Raw genomic sequence first — 18,739 nt, forward strand, 5'->3', positions numbered from 1 at the left:
TTCACAAAACAAGCAACTTTTTACAAACTGCACCTATTTCATAATTGGGTAGTGTGACCTTAATTTAACCAGAAAGAAAATTGAAACAAAGTAGATTCTTCACCCCAAAAATCCGAAAAAGTGTGTCATGATGTGCTATACATATCACTATATTGACCGTTACTATGGTACCCATTATGTCATTGTATGGTCATATCACCTCGTACTTCGGTATGTGACAAAAAAAAAATACATTTTTTTAATTTAAAAAACAAACTATATTAGGAAAGCAGGAAGTGAACAAATGTAACAGTTACTGATTGTAAAAGTACCAGATGGAAGGGTAGGATTTTATAAGTTTTGCTTCTTCTGTCATTGTATGGTCATATCACCTTGTATTTCGGTACGTGACAAAAAAAATATATACATTTTTTAATTTAAAAAACAAACTATTTTAGGAAAGCAGGAAGTGAACAAATGTAACAGTTACTGATTGTAAAAGTACCAGATGGAGGGGTAGGATTTAATAAGCCTTGCTTCTTCTGTCATTGTATGGTCATATCACCTCGTACTTCGGTACGTGACAAAAAAAAATACATTTTTTTAATTTAAAAAACAAACTATATTAGGAAAGCAGGAAGTGAACAAATGTAACAGTTACTGATTGTAAAAGTACCAGATGGAAGGGTAGGATTTTATAAGTTTTGCTTCTTCTGTCATTGTATGGTCATATCACCTTGTATTTCGGTACGTGACAAAAAAAATATATACATTTTTTAATTTAAAAAACAAACTATTTTAGGAAAGCAGGAAGTGAACAAATGTAACAGTTACTGATTGTAAAAGTACCAGATGGAGGGGTAGGATTTAATAAGCCTTGCTTCTTCTGTCATTGTATGGTCATATCACCTAGTACTTCGGTACGTGACAAAAAAAAATACATTTTTTTAATTTAAAAAACAAACTATATTAGGAAAGCAGGAAGTGATTGTAAAAGTATCAGATGGATGGGTAGGTTTTAATAAGCTTTGCTTCTTCTGTCATTGTATGGTCATATCACCTCGTACTTCGGTACGTGACAAAAAAAAATTATCCTTTTTTTTATTAAAAAAAACAAACTATATTAGGAAAGCAGGAAGTGAACAAATGTAAAAGTTACTGATTGTAAAAGTACCAGATGGAAGGGTAGGATTTAATAAGCTTTGCTTCTTCTGTCATTGGATGGTCATATCACCTAGTACTTCGGTACGTGACAAAAAAAATATATACATTTTTTTAATTTAAAAAAACAAACTATTTTTGGAAAGCAGGAAGTGAACAAATGTAACAGTTACTGATTGTAAAAGTATCAGATGGATGGGTAGGTTTTAATAAGCTTTGCTTCTTCTGTCATTGTATGGTCATATCACCTCGTACTTCGGTACGTGACAAAAAAAAAATACATTTTTTTTAAATTTAAAAAATATATATATTAGGAAAGCAGGAAGTGAACAAATCAAACTATGGAATGGATTGAGTAAGGACCTCAAACAATGCACAACGATGAGCCAATTCAAGAAACAATACAAGCAGTTGATGTTTGCTAAATACAAGGATGAAGAGTCTTGAACCAGTCATGATGTGCTATATATATCAATATATTGACACGCACTATGGTACCCATTATGGCATTGGATGCTCATATCACCTTGTCAAATCAAACTAAAAAAATTAAAATGAAAAAACTAAAAAAAAATTTAAAAAAAAATATTATGAAAGCAGGAAGTGAACAAATGTAACAGTTAGTGATTGTAAAAGTACCAGATGGAGGGGTAGGATTTAATAAGCCTTGCTTCTTCCTACTCCTTTTGGACATGTGGAACTGGGAACTGATTATGGGATGCACTCAATTGTAATCTACCAATACCATTAGACCTCCTGCAAGAGTCAGACATTGAATGCTTTAATCTCTGCCAAGCGTTGGTCAGAAATAAGAAACAACGTCTCTATCGGTCGACATTTCACAGTCTAAGCCGCCACTGCTTTGAAAAACCGAGCATGACACATGCTCACTGAAGATAAGATAAATTGGTTTTATTCCCACTGCCACATACGCACACATTACTGCACAGACGCTCACCCGGAGACTGGGGTCGCCCTCGGTTCTAATCTCTGTAACCTCACCACTGTGGTCTCTCCCTCTGTCGTTTTGCCAGACTCTCCTACCGTGTGGTCAAAATGAATTCCACCACAACTTTGAATACCTTCTGTCACTCTCACTCACACGCATAAACACACACGCAGCCGCACACTCCATCAGTTGTCTGAATGACTGCTTTGCTATGATTCATCCTCACCGCACAGCCACCACGGCCACAAGACCCACAGTCTCGAGAGATTTCTCACTGTGTTCGTCAACACCTCTGTTTCAGCGTAGGGGCCAGATTTGGTCTTAGTTCAAAGACCCGACTGCCAAACATTTGGTTGCGTTTATGAACTGCCTTGTGGAAGCGTCTTGTCTCTGACGGCTTTTGGATTATCCCGACTCAACAATCAATAAAAACATAATCTCATTGTCAGACTGTTTAAAGGCTCTCTGACCTCAGTGAGAGTTCCTCTGTTCAGAACTGTGGTCATGTGGCGTCACCCGAGAAGTCAGAATCCTTACTGCTCTTATGCTAGGAGTCCACTGGGTCGGCGCCAGTTGGTGCCAGTTTGCGCCAAAGATTATGTGATTGGCGTGTAGTGGCGCCACTACGCGCCTATCACATAATCTTTGGCGCAAACTGGCACCAACTGGCGCCGGCCCAGTGGACTCCTAGCATGATTGGCACAACTTGGCTCGCGCCATTACATTCCAGTGGACTCAAAATAGGTGGATTGTTTGTGACATTTGGTTCCACTTGGTGGACACTTCACGCCGATTTTTTGTGGCGCGACAAAGATTTTTCTTTCATTTTCCGCCACTTTCTTGACGAGGGTCGCAGGGGGTGCTGGAGCCTATCCCAGCTGTCTTCAAGCGAGAGGCGGGGTACACCCTGGACTGGTGGCCAGCCAATCACAGGGCACATATAGACAAACAACCATTCACACTCACACTACTCTTATGCTAGGAGTCCACTGGGCCGGCGCCAGTTGGTGCCAGTTCGCACCAAAGATTATGTGATTGCCGCGTAGTGGCTCGCTGTGGCGCCGAATTAATGTTTGATTGGCATGTTGCCGTTATTTGGCGCCACTACGCGCCAATCACATAATCTTTGCCGCGAGCTGGCACCAACTGGCGCCGGCCCAGTGGACTCCTAGCATGATTGGCACAACTTGGCTCGCGCCGTTACATTCCAGTAGATTCCAATAAGCGGATTGTTTGTGACATTTGGTTCCACTTGGTGGACACTTCACGCCGATTTCTTGTGACGCGACAAAGAATCTTTCTTTCATTTTCTGCCGCTTTTTTGACGAGGGTCGCAGGGGGTGCTGGAGCCTATCCCAGCTGTCTGGGAGTAGGCGAGAGGCGGGGTACACCCTGGACTGGTGGCCAGCCAATCACAGGGCACATATAGACAAACAACCATTCACACTCACATTCATACCTATGGACAATTTGGAGTCGCTAATTAACCTAGCATGTTTTTGGAATGTGGGAGGAAACCGGAGTACCCGGAGAAAACCCACGCATGCACGGGGAGAACATGTAAACTCCACAAACAGATGGCCGAGGGTGGGATTGAACTCAGGTCTCCTAGCTGTGATGTCTGCGCGCTAACCACTCGTCCGCCGTGCAGCCTGACAAAGATTTTTAAAATTTTGAAATTTTCTTGCCGTCAAATTAAATTTTTTGCTGCGGGTTACGGACCGCCACGAGCCAGTTGGGAGGCAGTTTGAGCCACAGCATGCCACTCGGCACCTTATTGGTGACACTAGGTGCCATAGCAAATTGCAGTGGCGCGAACTGGCACCAGTCGGCGCTCGTCGAGTGGACGCTTAGCATTACTTAGCTTAACAAGTACTTTGTAATGCCATATAAAAATGGCTGATCTTAAGACTGTTTCTATTTTCTATTTAGTATTGTTTTTAAGGTATGAAGATGGCCGAATCAAATATATACGTTTGAATCACGGCACGTTGAATCAACTGGAGAGACATGCATTGACACCTTCCTGTTTTAATCGGACATTTGAACACATCAAAACTATACTACTATACACATCTATAACTACTATGTGTACTGTAAATCATTGTTAAATCTCAGCCTATGAATAATAGAAAAATTACCCTGCTCACATTTCCCCTCTATTGATTTCACGTGCATTGCAAGGTTGCTGGAGACACTACAGATTTTCTCATGTTTTCCATAAGGGGGGGACATTATTATACTTGAATACACAAAATCCTTTATTCACACTAGTTCTTTTTCTACGTCATGGTCATTTTAGTTGGAAATGAAAAGCAAAGGTCAATTGGAAAGAACACAGTTGTTCTTTGTGTGTCTCTTCCCATTTCTTGTGCGGCTGCAGATGGGATTACTCAATCTTAGACACAAACTTGAACCCAGATTTCATTTAAGGTCATTTCACTAAAGTAACTATTGTTCCCGAAAGCAGTTTCCCAAACATTTTCAATTATTTGGCTTTTCCTGAGGACCCAACAATTCAAAAATACATGAAATGTTACCAGAATATACATGAATACATATGAATCCATATGAAGTGATAATGAATAATAATAACATCGACTTTTACCCAATAAAAAAATGGACACTAAGTATGAAAATGAAACTGGTATACGACATTTGGGGCAAATCCAAGGACTGTGATTTTCCCATCTGGAATTGATATTTCATGGCTGAGCTGCACTCGAGCAGGGCACCTCACTCATTGCTTCGCAGGTGATAGAAAGCTGCCAACTCGTGTGTCATTAATTGTGTTTGCTTGCTGTGGTCACGACACTGATGGGGGAAATTATACCAGTCACACTTATTAACCAGACTTATTTCTTTAAAAAAAATAATCAAAAAACTTATTGAAATCATTTGGATACCTATCCAGTGACTGGACACAAATAACTAAAATCAAGATAAAGCTCATTAGACCTTAACAACAAACCCACTGATTCTTCTCATCACCTTGAGAAACCGTCAGGTGTGCCGTGAGGAATTATCCAATATCACTTTTTATAATTAACATTGATTAATCATCATTTGCAAATATTATGTCAATAGCCATGAATATATGGACCCAAATATTCCAATTGCATTTGGTGTATTTCACTGTATTTGGTCATTTGCAGCGTTTGCAGCGTTGCCTGCGCGTCCAGGTACATTGGAAACATAGTCAAGGAAGTGCCTTTTTATAACGGATAAAATCCCATTTACGCATATATCGGATATAAATCCGGAATACGCATATAACGGATTTCGCTTATATCGGACAAAACCAGTGGGAACAATTGAATCCGATATATCCGAGGTTTACTGTATTATTATGTCTCACAGCATGGGGTCAAGTCCCCGTATCTCTTGAGAGCAGCTTGATTCAATTGAGAGCTGGTGGAAGATGATGGCGGTGTGACGAAATCGTCTTTTTTTTTCCATTTGACGCGGAGGCTGCGATCTCCACGTTAGCTGTTTTTTTGGCCTCCTCCTCGAGTCTCCTCCATAAATCACTCAATCTCAACTCACACAAACACTTCCTCTATTTCTCACAGGCACACACTGTATACACAGAGACGGACACATAGGACACACAAGTTTGACTGGGATCACATGGGGGCCAAAGGGTGGGGTGGGGGGGACGAGCTGAAGCTGTGCTCTCGTGTGATAAATGTTTCAAACAAAATACAATTTCTTTCTGCCAGAACCCTGTCTTGCTGCGGAAATGTGTCCAGCAGACTTTTAACACACGCATACACAATCAGGATGCGGCCTGTTGCCAACAATAAGACTTTTGCAACGTGTCTCAGTATTTTGTTGACTGTCTTTGACTGAATCTCAATCGGCGAATCCGATTCATCTTTATTATGTTTATACACGAGGTGACCTGCGCTGCTCTCCGCGACTGGGAATTATCATGCGACGACGCTCGAGTTTGATGCGGCTTTGCGTTGTTTGTTCCGTTGCCAAGGTCTTGTGTTTATAACAGTGTGCTCGACCGCGTACAAATGATACAAACAATACCGTACGGCCATCCCCGCCCGCCTCAACGTCGCGCTGCCAATGCCGCTCCCTCGCATTTTTCTGACACGTCATATGTAGTACTCTGGTCGTGAGCCGTCATGAGATATTACATGACATGAACACATCGTGGCAAATCCGACATGAGCAGAAAAATTTCTCCCATTCTGTGTGGAAGTGGTTGTATGAGTTTGGCTTCTTACCTTGCCCTTCTCAACTCAACTCAATTTGAAACACTTTCAACACTGAGTTTCCAATTTATTTGTTCAAAGTGCTTTCTAAGTCGTTATTTGTGTGGCTTGCTATAGCCGATGCTATGTGCATAAGTGTTGTGCAATATAGATATAGATTACAATTGAGTGCATCCCGTAATCAGTTCACAGTTCCACATGTCCAAAAGGAGTAGGAAGAAGCAAAGCTTATTTAATCCTACCCCTCCATTTGGTACTTTTACAATCAGTAACTGTTACATTTGTTCACTTCCTGCTTTCCATAATGCAGTTTTTTTTAAAAATAATGTACCTTGTACCGAAGATCAGTTTAAGTATTTGTGATTTTAGAAATTTTAGAAATAAGGAGTTAGTATGTTCTCTGTAGGCGGCATTATGAATTATCCTTACTGACCTTTTTCCTTTTTTTGCAGTACATTTAGCCAGTGAAGATTGCTTTTATAGTTATTAGCCCATATTTCCACACAATAAGTAAGATATGGTAGAACCAGAGAGCAATAAAGAGTGTGGAGTGATTTCTGATTGAGAACAAATTTTGCTTTGTTCAATATTGAAATATTTCTGGCCACCTTATGTTGTATATTTGTAATATGAGGTTTCCAGCTCCTATTTTCATCTATTGTGATCCCCAGAAATGTATTTTCGTTCACCTTTTCAATGTCTACACCGTCTATTTGTATTTGCTGGTGCGTGTCCTTTCATGATTTTAGTTTTATTTAGGTTCAAGGACAATCTATTATCATCAAAGCATCTTTTTAGTGTGATCATTTCTTCTCTGACCTTTCTAATGATTTGGTCTGTACTCCCTCATATACCGGATATAAATCCGATATATGCGTAAAACGGACATTTTCCGGTATACGCATATAACGGATTTCGCTTATATCGGACAAAACCAGTGGGAACAATTGAATCCGATATATCCGAGGTTTACTGTACCGAATATATTTACCCAGATATGGATATACCTGTACCGTGGTGTACATGCTGGTTATTAATTTAATGGCGTTTGACCTCATGATAATATAATTGAACATTGCGACCGTTTGTGAAGTGGAAGGTGCTGCTCGTGAATATAAATCACCTCCGTGGATGGATTTATGATGAATGGCTTTCACACAATCCAAAGAGTGATGGCGGGGTTATGATCTGGCCGGTAGATACAGCCGAGTCATTTCAGGACTGCAATGAGTTGGCGCCGGTTAAAAGGTGCCGCCAGGTGTCCGTCGGATTGGATGAGAAGGATAGGCACTGTTGGACGTTTACATGCCTGCACCCACTGACCTGTGTGTGTGTGTGTGTGTGTGTGTGTGTGTGTGTGTGTGTGTGTACGTGTACTGTACTCGACACCAGCCTGACAGCCTAGTCGGCCAGCGATGCATTAGCGGTGGCCAGAGATGGGGTTGGTATGGAATAAATAATGGATACCCTTCTTTACCTCTGAATAAATCAGGACCAGAGAAATGGAGAGAGACATCCAGGAGAGAGTTGGAGAAATTCTCATTAACAATTAACTATGAATGAAAGAAAGAAAGGCAAAATTAACAATTCTCTCCTTCTAGTTTGGTAACTGCAGAAAGGACACGCCACCAGCAAATACAAATAGACATTGAAAGGGTGAACGAAAATACATTTCTGGGGATCACAATACATGAAAATATGAGCTTGAAACCTCATATTACAAATATACAGTAAACCTCGGATATATCGGATTCAATTGTTCCCACTGGTTTTGTCCGATATAAGCGAAATCCGTTATATGCGTATACCGGAAAATGTCCGTTTTACGCATATATGGGATTTATATCCGGTATATGCGTAAATGGGATTTCATCCGTTATAAAAAGGCACTTCCTTGACTATGTTTCCAATGTACCTGGACGCGCAGGCAACGCTGCAAACGCTGCAAATGACGTCGTATAGCGGCCTGTCACGATTCGGCGAATCGGAGCGCCACGATGCGGCCATCCGATATATGCCAGGGAAATTTAATGGAAATGCATTGGAACGGGACTGGAGATTTTGTCCGAAATAGGCGAAATCCGTTATAAAAAATCCGATATATGCAATGAATTTTTATTGGAAATGCATTACAGAAAAATCGGTTCTTTTTTATCTGTCCGTTGTGAGCGAATTTCCGATATATCCGAGTCCGATATATCCGAGGTTTACTGTACAAGGATGAGTCTTGAACCAGTCATGATGTGCTATATATATCACTATATTAACACTTACTATGGTACACATTATGGCATTGGATGCTCATATGACCTTGTCAAATAAAACTAAAAAAATTAAAATAAAAAAAACTAAAAAAATATATTTTTTTTAAATTATATTGGTATTGGTATTATATTGGTATTGGTACATGTTTGTATATTTCTGAGGTTTACTTTTGGGGTGTTAAGTTGATGTGTGATGAATTTAGTGTCGTCATCAGTAAGCTAACACGGTGAGTCAGACTTTTGTTGTTGTTGGTATGTATGATACAGTATGGTCATATCACCTCGTACTTCGGTATGTGACAAAAAATGTATTATGAAAGCAGGAAGTGAACAAATGTAACAGTTACTGATTGTAAAAGTACCAGATGGAGGGGTAGGATTTAATAAGCTTTGCTTCTTCCTACTCCTTTTGGACATGTGGAACTGGGAACTGATTATGTGATGCATTCAATTGTAATCTGATTAAAACCATTACCATTTGTATAACCAGAAGACGAATAAAGAGGGAAACCTCTGAATGGTTGTTATCTTTGCATTTCAGGCTGAAGACCAGACGTTCGCCTTCCCTGATATCTTCCCGGAAAAGACCAGCACCCCGGCACAGGGCTCCATGGAGGAAATGCAGGAGAAGTTCATGGAGGACGAGCGTCAGAGGCAGAAACCTGACCCCAGGAGAGGAGGGGTCACGGAGTGGTTCGGACTCTGAGGCGGCGGCGGTGGCGGCGGCGGCCCACGACTGGGAACCATTTATGCCTGTACACGTGTGAGTGTTTCGTTAGGTGTTTCAAGTATTCAAGAAGGAATTGTCGGGATGTCGTTTCTGTTTCAGCATTCAAAGCTTCCAAGAGAATGACTTGAATTCCCATCTTTCCTCAAATCAACCAACTCATGAACCTCAGTTTGCTCACATGACCTCCTTTTTCGTTGACTTTGTTCTTTGCCATCTTGTCTTGGATCTCCTCTTTTCTTTTCTCCGTTCATGACTTTTACTCATTCATGGTGGATCTTCTGGAGTTGAACACAATCTATCAAATAAGGCATCAAAGTGTTATGAAGTGCCCTTCATAATAAACCCTTGATGACACTGAGTCACATGTGACATTCTTATGTAATCATCCAACATTGAAACCTTGGTTAATGTCCGCCCCGGTTAGCATTTTTTGTGGTTGATGTCCAAATTTTTGGATAAAATTTGGCCATGAATTGCTTTTGTTTGGCGTCCAAAAATATCTTGGATCACACACCAAAGACAAAATCTTGTGTGACTTGCACATGTTGGTGCAGTGCATTGTGGGCCGCATGCACCATTTTAGAGCGACATTGTTTGTTTCTATCAGATTTGTTATGCTAGAGCTAGAGACACATGCGATGGACTGACGTCTGAATTTTACGACTCCGTCATTGTCTGCGGTGCCCACACATACAGTAGATGCGTACACAAATCCGGTTGTTACATTGATTGTAACACTCATTTTACATCCGTAACACTCTTTTCTAGTTACAACAACAAAACGTAGACATTCAAACTAACTGTAGCATAGCGTTATAGCATTGGCGGCGTGCACAGACGTCACCAAACACCTCAAAAGGCATCCTACTGGCGGTGGGGGGTGTTGTTCGGTTGTTGTTTTTCTTGTTCTCTATTAAGAAGGCAAGCTACATGTTTTTTTTAGCTTTGATATTTAGTTTGATATATTTCTGCAAATTGTGGTTGTAGCAGAATAATGTGTCTATTTTGTGTTATTTTGTTTATTGATTGTCAGCAAAACTAAGTAAAAGTGAAGTTAAATGTTCAGTTGTCATTTGTAATTATTTTTGCCTCATTTTCTGTCTGGAAAACTCGATAATTATTGTTTATAAAATGTGTTTTGTGTTAACATTTTTGGGGGTCTGGAACGGATTAATTGGATTTACTTGATTTTCTGTGGGAACATTTGTTTTAGAGGCTGTTTTGGTTTGAGTCGGATTAATGACTTAAACCAAGGCACCACTGTAATGCTAATATTAATTAATGGCAAATTATTTTTGCCTCATTTTCTGCCTGTAAAACTCGATAATTATTGTCTATAAAATGTGTTTTGTGTTAACATTTTTGGGGGTCTGGAACGGATTAATTGGATTTACTTCATTTTCTGTGGGAACATTTGCTGTGTTTAGAGTCTGTTTTGGTATGAGTCGGATTAATGACTTTAACCAAGACACCACTGTAATGCTAATATTAATTAATGGCAAATTATTTTTGCCAAATTTTCTGCCTAAAACTCTAATTATTGTCTATAAAATGTGTTTTGTGTTAACATTTTTGAGGGTCTGGAACGGATGAATTGGATTTACTTGATTTTCTGTGGGAACGTTTAGTCTGTTTTGGTTTGAGTTGGATTAATGACTTTAACCAAGGCACCACTGTAATGCTAATATTAATTAATGGCAAATTATTTTTGCCTAATTTTCTGCCTGTAAAACTCAATAATTATTGTCTATAAAATGTGTTTTGTGTTAACATTTTTGGGGGGTCTGGAACGGATTAATTGGATTTACTTGATTTTCTGTGGGAACATTTGCTTTGTTTAGAGTCTGTTTTGGTTTGAGTCGGATTAATGACTTTAACCAAGGCACCACTGTAATTAATTGGATTTACTTGATTTTCTGTGGGAACGTTTAGTCTGTTTTGGTTTGAGTCGGATTAATGACTTTAACCAAGGCACCACTGTAATACTAATATTAATTAATGGCAAAAGTGCATCCGTGATGAGATTAATGGGTTAATTTAAAACAAAACTTGCGTTTCTTGCACCGTCAGATGCATGTTTTAGTTAATTCTCTTTAGTTTCAAAAGAGCGTTCAACTTTTGGGCCGTCACCTTTCACTCTGCGTGCTTCTGCAACAGGTCTTCCTCTCACAGCGCACTAAAAGAAGTGGTGTGGTATCCCTTCCAGATTTGACTCGCGGCCAATTGGAAAAGACCACCAGGACAACCCACATCCTTTCTTTTTATGATTTTGCCTCGGATTAATTGACCAATTTAGGTAAACAACATTTCAGTCGCTTCAGCAAAGCAACATCATGGAATGTTTTATTATTTAGTTATAGCACCTCTCGCCTTAATGTGGAGGAAAATCTACCTAATTATTACTGCTTGTTGCAATTAGATGTAATAAACGAGTCACCCGTACAAAAGTGGTGTGCTTGCTTGTTCTCGTTCTCGCCTCGTCTTCCACCGCCGCCGCCGCCGCACTCAACAACTCGCGCTGTGCCAACGTGGTCTGGTAGCTGTTTTGACAAAGTAATGATCTGTGATTGAATCGGGGCCACTGGAGGACTGTGCACGCTTACGGTAAAAAAGGCCCATAAAGGGGAGGGACGTCTCCCGGGCTGGTGGTGTGCATCCTCCATTATGTCTTGAGGCCAAGGTTACTGTAAGTGTCCCTCAGCCGTGACCACAAAATGTTGGCTCATACAAAAAGGTCGGGTCTCTGACCCTGAACCAGCCGACACCGCTATCACTAAGGAGAATGTCAATATTGATCCTGTTGGCCCATTGTGTGCTGCCTGGAAAAGCTTACCCCCAGTGCTGCTTTAAAGCGAGCCCGTTTTGAAGAGAACAATCTGCTTATTACTCAGCATTTTTCTGTCTGCTGTGTTATTACTCACTTGCTTTGTCTGCCCACCCCATTGTCCGCAGTTAGAAGTACAAATTAGTATTTTTTTTCCCTCTCTTGGAAAGAAACCATACTGTGTAACGTACAATATATTCACTAGCTCTGACTTGACTGTTAAAGTTACGCTGTGCAAATACTTTGAAGAAATGTATTGTTATTTACTGAACACAATCAATATACAGTAAACCTCGGATATATCGGATTCAATTGTTCCCACTGGTTTTGTCCGATATAAGCGAAATCCGTTACATGCGTATACCGGGAAATGTCAGTTTTACGCATATATCGGATTTATATCCGGTATATGTGTAAATGGGATTTTATCCGTTATAAAAAGGCACTTCCTTGACTATGTTTCCAATGTACCTGGACGCGCAGGCAACGCTGCAAGCGCTGCAAATGACGTCGTATAGCGGCCTGTCACCATTCGGCGAATCGGAGCGCCACGATGCGGCCATCCGATATATGCGAGGGAAATTTCATGGAAATGCATTGGAACGGGACTGGAGATTTTGTCCGAAATAGGCGAAATCCGTTATAAAAAATCCGATATATGCAATGAATTTTTATTGGAAATAAAAAAATTTGTTCTTTTTTACCTGTCCGTTGTGAGCGAATTTCCGATATATCCGAGTCCGATATATCCGAGGTTTACTGTATACTGTATCTATATAAATATGGCAAAATTAGGGATGCTTCCATGGATTGGTGTCCGTAAAAAAACGTGATCGGCCTATGCAGATAAATGCCTTTCAAAGTCGACCACAAAAACCGATTGCGGTGTTGGACATGAATGTGCATGTCTGCTGCGTCACGTCGGGTTGACAAACACCTGTATCGAGCCGACGGGGAACGTGTTCTGTATTACCGTGAAAGTCAACACTAGTCTGTAAAACCTGAATGGTTTGGCGTTACAGGCTACGTGAATTGGCGTTATAACTTTTCTTGCATGTTTTTCTTTTTTTTTTTTGACCACAGGGACATTTTGTGATTAAAACAAACAAGCACTGTGATTAGTTTGGAGCTTGTTTTTGTCTCTCTGGAAAGTGGGTATTTCTTTTATGGGGTACGTACTAAGTGTTTATCTTCAAAACACCTTTTGTTTGTTGTTTAGGAACCTAAAGGTTATCTGCCCAAAAATTTATTTTTTTAAATAATTACCTATTTGTTACGAGCCCTTGGAATTGTCTAACGGTGCACTTATCATAAATACTCCAATACTACATAAATCATCCAATACTTCTCTACAAGAGAGGAGAAATATGATCTCAGGGAAGAAGTACATTTGAAACACGTCTATGCTAGGACTACGTTATGCTAGCCATAGCATTTCAGTATGTGGAATCAAACTATGGAATGGATTGAGTAAGGAAATCAAACAATGCACAACGATGAGCCAATTCAAGAAACAATACAAGCAGTTGATGTTTGCTAAATCCAAGGATGAAGAGTCTTGAACCAGTCATGATGTGCTATATATATCACTATATTGACACTTACTATGGTACCCATTATGGCATTGGATGCTCATATCACCTTGTCAAATAAAACTAAAAAAATTAAAATTAAAAAAACAAAAAAAAATTTTTTTAATTATATTATGAAAGCAGGAAGTGAACAAATGTAACAGTTACTGATTGTAAAAGTACCAGATGGAGGGGTAGGATTTAATAAGCTTGGCTTCTTCCTACTCCTTATCACTATATTGACACTTACTATGGTACCCGTTATGGCATCGGATGCTCATATCACCTCCTACTTCGGTACGGGACAAAAAATAAATTAAAAATTATATAATAAATAAATTAATAAATAAATAATAAAAAAGTTTTGGGGGAAACTTTAAAATGACGGTGTATACTTGGTATTGGTACATGTTTGTATATTTCTGAGGTTTACTTTTGGGGTGTTAAGTTGATGTGTGATGAATTTAGTATTGTCATCAGTAAGCTAACACGGTGAGTCAGACTTTTGTTGTTGTTGGTATGTATGGTCATATCACCTCGTACTTCGGTATGTGACAAAAAATGTAAAAAAATATTTTTTTTAACTATATTAGGAAAGCAGGAAGTGAACAAATGTAACAGTTACTGATTGTAAAAGTACCAGATGGAGGGGTAGGATTTAATAAGCTTTGCTTCTTCCTACTCCTTTTGGACATGTGGAACTGGGAACTGATTATGTGATGCATTCAATTGTATTCTGATGCATGTTCAAATGAAATAAAACCATTACCATTACCATGATAGGTCCCATTTAAGAATTGCACCTGGAGGTAAATTGAACAGTCCGTTTCGGTCAGAAACAAGAAGAGGTGCAGAATCTGGAAGATCCGGAACGCTTTCTCTGCCAGTTATTGTGAGTAGCTGCTCTACAGGAGTCAACCATTACCATTACCATAAATTGAAAAATGTCCAGTTAATTAACGTGATCGGTATTGGCCGGTCCGACTCATGGATGATCGAAATCGGCATCATTATTGTTTTTACAATTGTATCAATAATAAAGGGACACAATATAAATAATAGTAATTCTAACTTGTTGTTGACTTAATATGCTATTCATTGTTGCGCTGCCTCATGTGCTTCTATGTCGAATGCAGATTGTTTTTAACGATGACACCCTGAGAAAACGATGATCTAAAGCTTGTTTTTCCACAGCGTCCTCAGGCACAGTCAGTTGGTGAGCTCATGGCTGCTCACGCTGATGAGTAAGTCAGTGAAAATGATTCCTCAGAGGCCGCAGGAGGTGTCAAACTACTGAATGATTCACTGGTAGTCATCGCCGAGACGTACAAACTTGAGTTTTAACACTACGGTGTCTTAAGAGTTGTGGTTCTAAACTGGTTTGTCTCGGAGATCAAACATCATACCTCGATCATACCAATGCCGAGGCACATTCAAATCAAGATTGTCAGATCAGCAAACGTAGATGTTCATAACATACTTCATACGGGACACATTCATGGAAGTCAACCTCTGAACCGCAGTACAGTGTTGGTCTGGACACTGCATAAACCCCTCTACAATGCAATGATAATTATAGGCATGGCTGCACGGTGGATGAGTGGTTAGCGTGCAGGCCTCACAGCTAAGAGACCAGAGTTCTATTCCACCCTCGGCCATCTCTGTGTGGAGTTTGCACGTTCTCCCCGTGCATGCGTGGGTTTTCTCCGGGGACTTCCAAAAACATGCTAGGTTCCAAATTCAACAGGAAGTGTTTACCAATTGTGAAATAAAAAAAAAAACTAATTTGAAATAACATGATTGTAACAAGAGGCTGCACGGTGTACAAGTGGTTACCATGCAGGCCTCACAGCTAAATGACCCGAGTTCAATTCCACCGAGTTTGCATGTTTTTCCGGGTTTTCTCCGAGTACTCCGGTTTCCTCCCACATTCCAAAAACATGCTAGGTTAATTAGCCACTCCAAATTGTCCATAGGTATGAATGTGAGTGTGAATGGTTGTTTGTCTATATGTGCCCTGTGATTGGCTGGCCACCAGTCCAGGGTGTACCCAGCCATACTCTCACTTGAAGACAGCTGGGATAGGCTCCAGCACCCCCTGCGACCATCATGAGGAAAAAGCCGTAGAAAATGAATGAATGATTGTAACAAGAGGCTGCACGGTGTGCAAGTGGTTACCATGCAGGCCTCACAGCTAGATGACCCGAGTTCAATTCCACCGAGTTTGCATGTTTTTCCGGGTTTTCTCCGGGTACTCCGGTTTCTTCCCACATTCCAAAAACATGCTAGGTTAATTAGCGACTCCAAATTGTCCATAGGTATGAATGTGAGTGTGAATGGTTGTTTGTCTATATGTGCCCTGTGATTGGCTGGCCACCAGTCCAGGGTGTACCCCGCCATACTCTCACTTGAAGACAGCTGGGATAGGCTCCAGCACCCCCTGCGACCATCATGAGGAAAAAGCCGTAGAAAATGAATGAATGATTGTAACAAGAGGCTGCACGTTGTCCAAGTGGTTACCATGTAGGCCTCACAGCTAGATGACCCCAGTTCAATTCCACTGAGTTTGCATGTTTTTCCGGGTTTTCTCCGGGTACTCCGGTTTCCTCCCACATTCCAAAAACATGCTAGGTTAATTAGCGACTCCAAATTGTCCATAGGTATGAATGTGAGTGTGAATGGTTGTTTGTCTTATATGTGCCCTGTGATTGGCTGGCCACCAGTCCAGGGTGTACCCCGCCTCTTGCCTGAAGACATCTGGGATAGGCTCCAGCACCCCCGCAACCTTTATTATAGGCATTTACTTGAAATATAAGAGTTTTTGATATATTTTTTAAAAGTATATAGTTTCTTTATAAATAATACAATGTGGAAATTCAGCTGACAAAGCACAGTGCCTGGTTGTGAAAGAAACAGATGACAGAAAAGAACGTGGTGGTGGTGGTGGGGGTTTGACCACGAAACGCAACATTTCCCTTCTATAAAATGTATTAAAGAGCCAGCCTGATATAATAATAACAATAATAAGCTTCATTTACGGTTACCAGGTTACCAGAGTTCTTGCTTTTTCTAAATCCTCCAAAGTCTTGTGTGAAGCCTGGAGGAGCACGAGCAGTTCTTCGTAAGACTGACTCATCAAACATTTGTAGTGGGGACACCAGACCGGCACCTGCGTGAAAGCGGACAAACAAGCGTTGACATTTTGGTATCGTGTGTCCCAAAAAAAAAACAAAAAAACAATGAAAGTTTGGATGTTTATCTTAAGTGTGCTGATATTTTTAGTGTATTTTCTTCAGCAGTGATATCATTTTCAAAGCTGCAAGAATGATGCTGCAGTGATGTCAATGATGCACTGATGTCATCCCCATACTACTGGCAGCCCCCCCCCGGGGGGACGGGGGCCGGGGTATATTTCTGGGAATTGCGCTAATAATGCTATATGTGTTCACCCATACAGTATTTTAATCCCACATTCTCTTTCTTTTTCTACTCAGCTTGACAACAACACATCGGGCGAGAGGCGGGGCACAGTCTCGCCAGCCAATCACAGGGCACATATAGGCAAACAACCATTCACACTCACATTCATACCATAGTCCAAAAATATTCATAAAGTCTTGTCACAGCAATATTACACTGATAAGACCATGGTCTGTCCGACATGATAGCGTATATATACATACATATATATTATATATATATGGATATATACAAATATACATACATATATGTATATTTTATAATTAGTAATAATAATTTTATTATATTACTTATTTTATTATTAATTGGCGACTCCAAATTGTCCATAGGTATGAAAGTCGACCAGTCCAGGGTGTACCCCGCCTCTCGCCCAAAGACAGCTGGGATAGGCTCCAGCACCCCCAGCGACCCTCGTGAGGAAAAAGCGGTTGAAAATGAATGAATTAACTAATTTTATAATTAGTTTTTTAGTTAATTAGATTTTATTAAAAACTTGTCCTCTCATTTTGTGTGGAAGTGGTACATTCTTGGCTTCTTACTTTGTCTTTTTTCCTTCACGTTGTTTGAAACACTTTCTTAAGTGTCAAATAAATAAATTAGACGTTAATTAGTTAGCTCAGTAGCTTCTTTACATGCTTTGAGCAGCGGCCATTTTTTATGTGCCTGCAGAGATCCCGTAGCCGGAGCATTAGTGTTGCGCAATATGGTGTAAACTTAATAATAATAAATAATAACAAATAATAATAAAGAAAGGTCATTCCGGTGTGTCGACGTGGCTGCTAAGTAAAATAAACGTGGCACTGAGGTTGTACTGCATATCCGCCGTGTATTCTATGAACGGTACGTATGTTGATAAATAATACATAGAATGTCATGCATCAGCAGAAGAACATAGCCGTGATCCCGCCTCAGCAAGTCATGGTAGTGTACTGAAAGAGGCGTTTAAAGGAGTGTAAACACAGCAGGGGGGAAAGTGACAGTAAAGCAGACCAAACCTCTACACTGTACGGGAATCGCACAAGGATTCCTGCACCAGATGCTACGTAAGCCAATGCTTCATTTAAACACCAACTATTCAAATAGAACAGAAGAAAATGGCTGTCAGCTGAAAAAACAGTGTTTTTTTTTACAAATTAATTCATAAATTATCATTGTTTTTATTTGTTGTAGACTATTTATTAATCAAAACATATTGAAATACAGTCTGCACAGTGGATGAGTGGTTAGCGTGCAGACCTCGCAGCTAGGAGACAACGGTTCAATTCCACTCGGTCATCTCTGTGTGGAGTTTGCATGTTCTCCCCGTGCATGCGTGGTTTTTTTCCGGGTACTCCGGTTTCCTCCCACATTCCAAAAACATGCTAGGTTAATTAGCGACTCCAAATTGTCCATAGGTATGAATGTGAGTGTGAATGGTTGTTTGTCTATATGTATGTGCCCTGTGATTGGCTGGCCACCAGTCCAGGGTGTACCCCGCCTCTCGCCCGAAGACAACTGGGATAGGCTCCAGCACCCCAGCGACCCTCGTGAGCGGTAGAAAATGAATGAATGA

The 18,739-nt window shown here is 40.3% G+C and overlaps 1 protein-coding gene across 2 annotated transcripts in view; it reads left to right on the forward strand.

Annotated features, from left to right (window-relative positions):
• The window catches only part of LOC131130994 (large ribosomal subunit protein uL23m-like), a 43,554-nt gene extending 33,177 nt beyond the window's left edge, over positions 1–10,377 (forward strand). The window contains exons 5-6 of one of the 2 annotated variants that reach the window (XR_009130131.1): positions 9,124–9,345; positions 9,412–10,377. Coding sequence is in view for 1 of the 2 variants with exons in the window: in XM_058075232.1 (XP_057931215.1) it covers positions 9,124–9,288 (165 nt within the window). In the remaining variant the exon portion in view is untranslated. Of the gene's footprint in view, positions 1–9,123 lie in introns of both variants that reach the window. The other variant, XM_058075232.1, reaches the window with a different exon arrangement.
• The last annotated feature ends 8,362 nt before the right edge of the window (positions 10,378–18,739 follow it).

Source organism: Doryrhamphus excisus, chromosome 6 (genome assembly GCF_030265055.1).
Source record: "Doryrhamphus excisus isolate RoL2022-K1 chromosome 6, RoL_Dexc_1.0, whole genome shotgun sequence".
Classification (NCBI taxonomy): Eukaryota; Metazoa; Chordata; class Actinopteri; order Syngnathiformes; family Syngnathidae; genus Doryrhamphus; species Doryrhamphus excisus.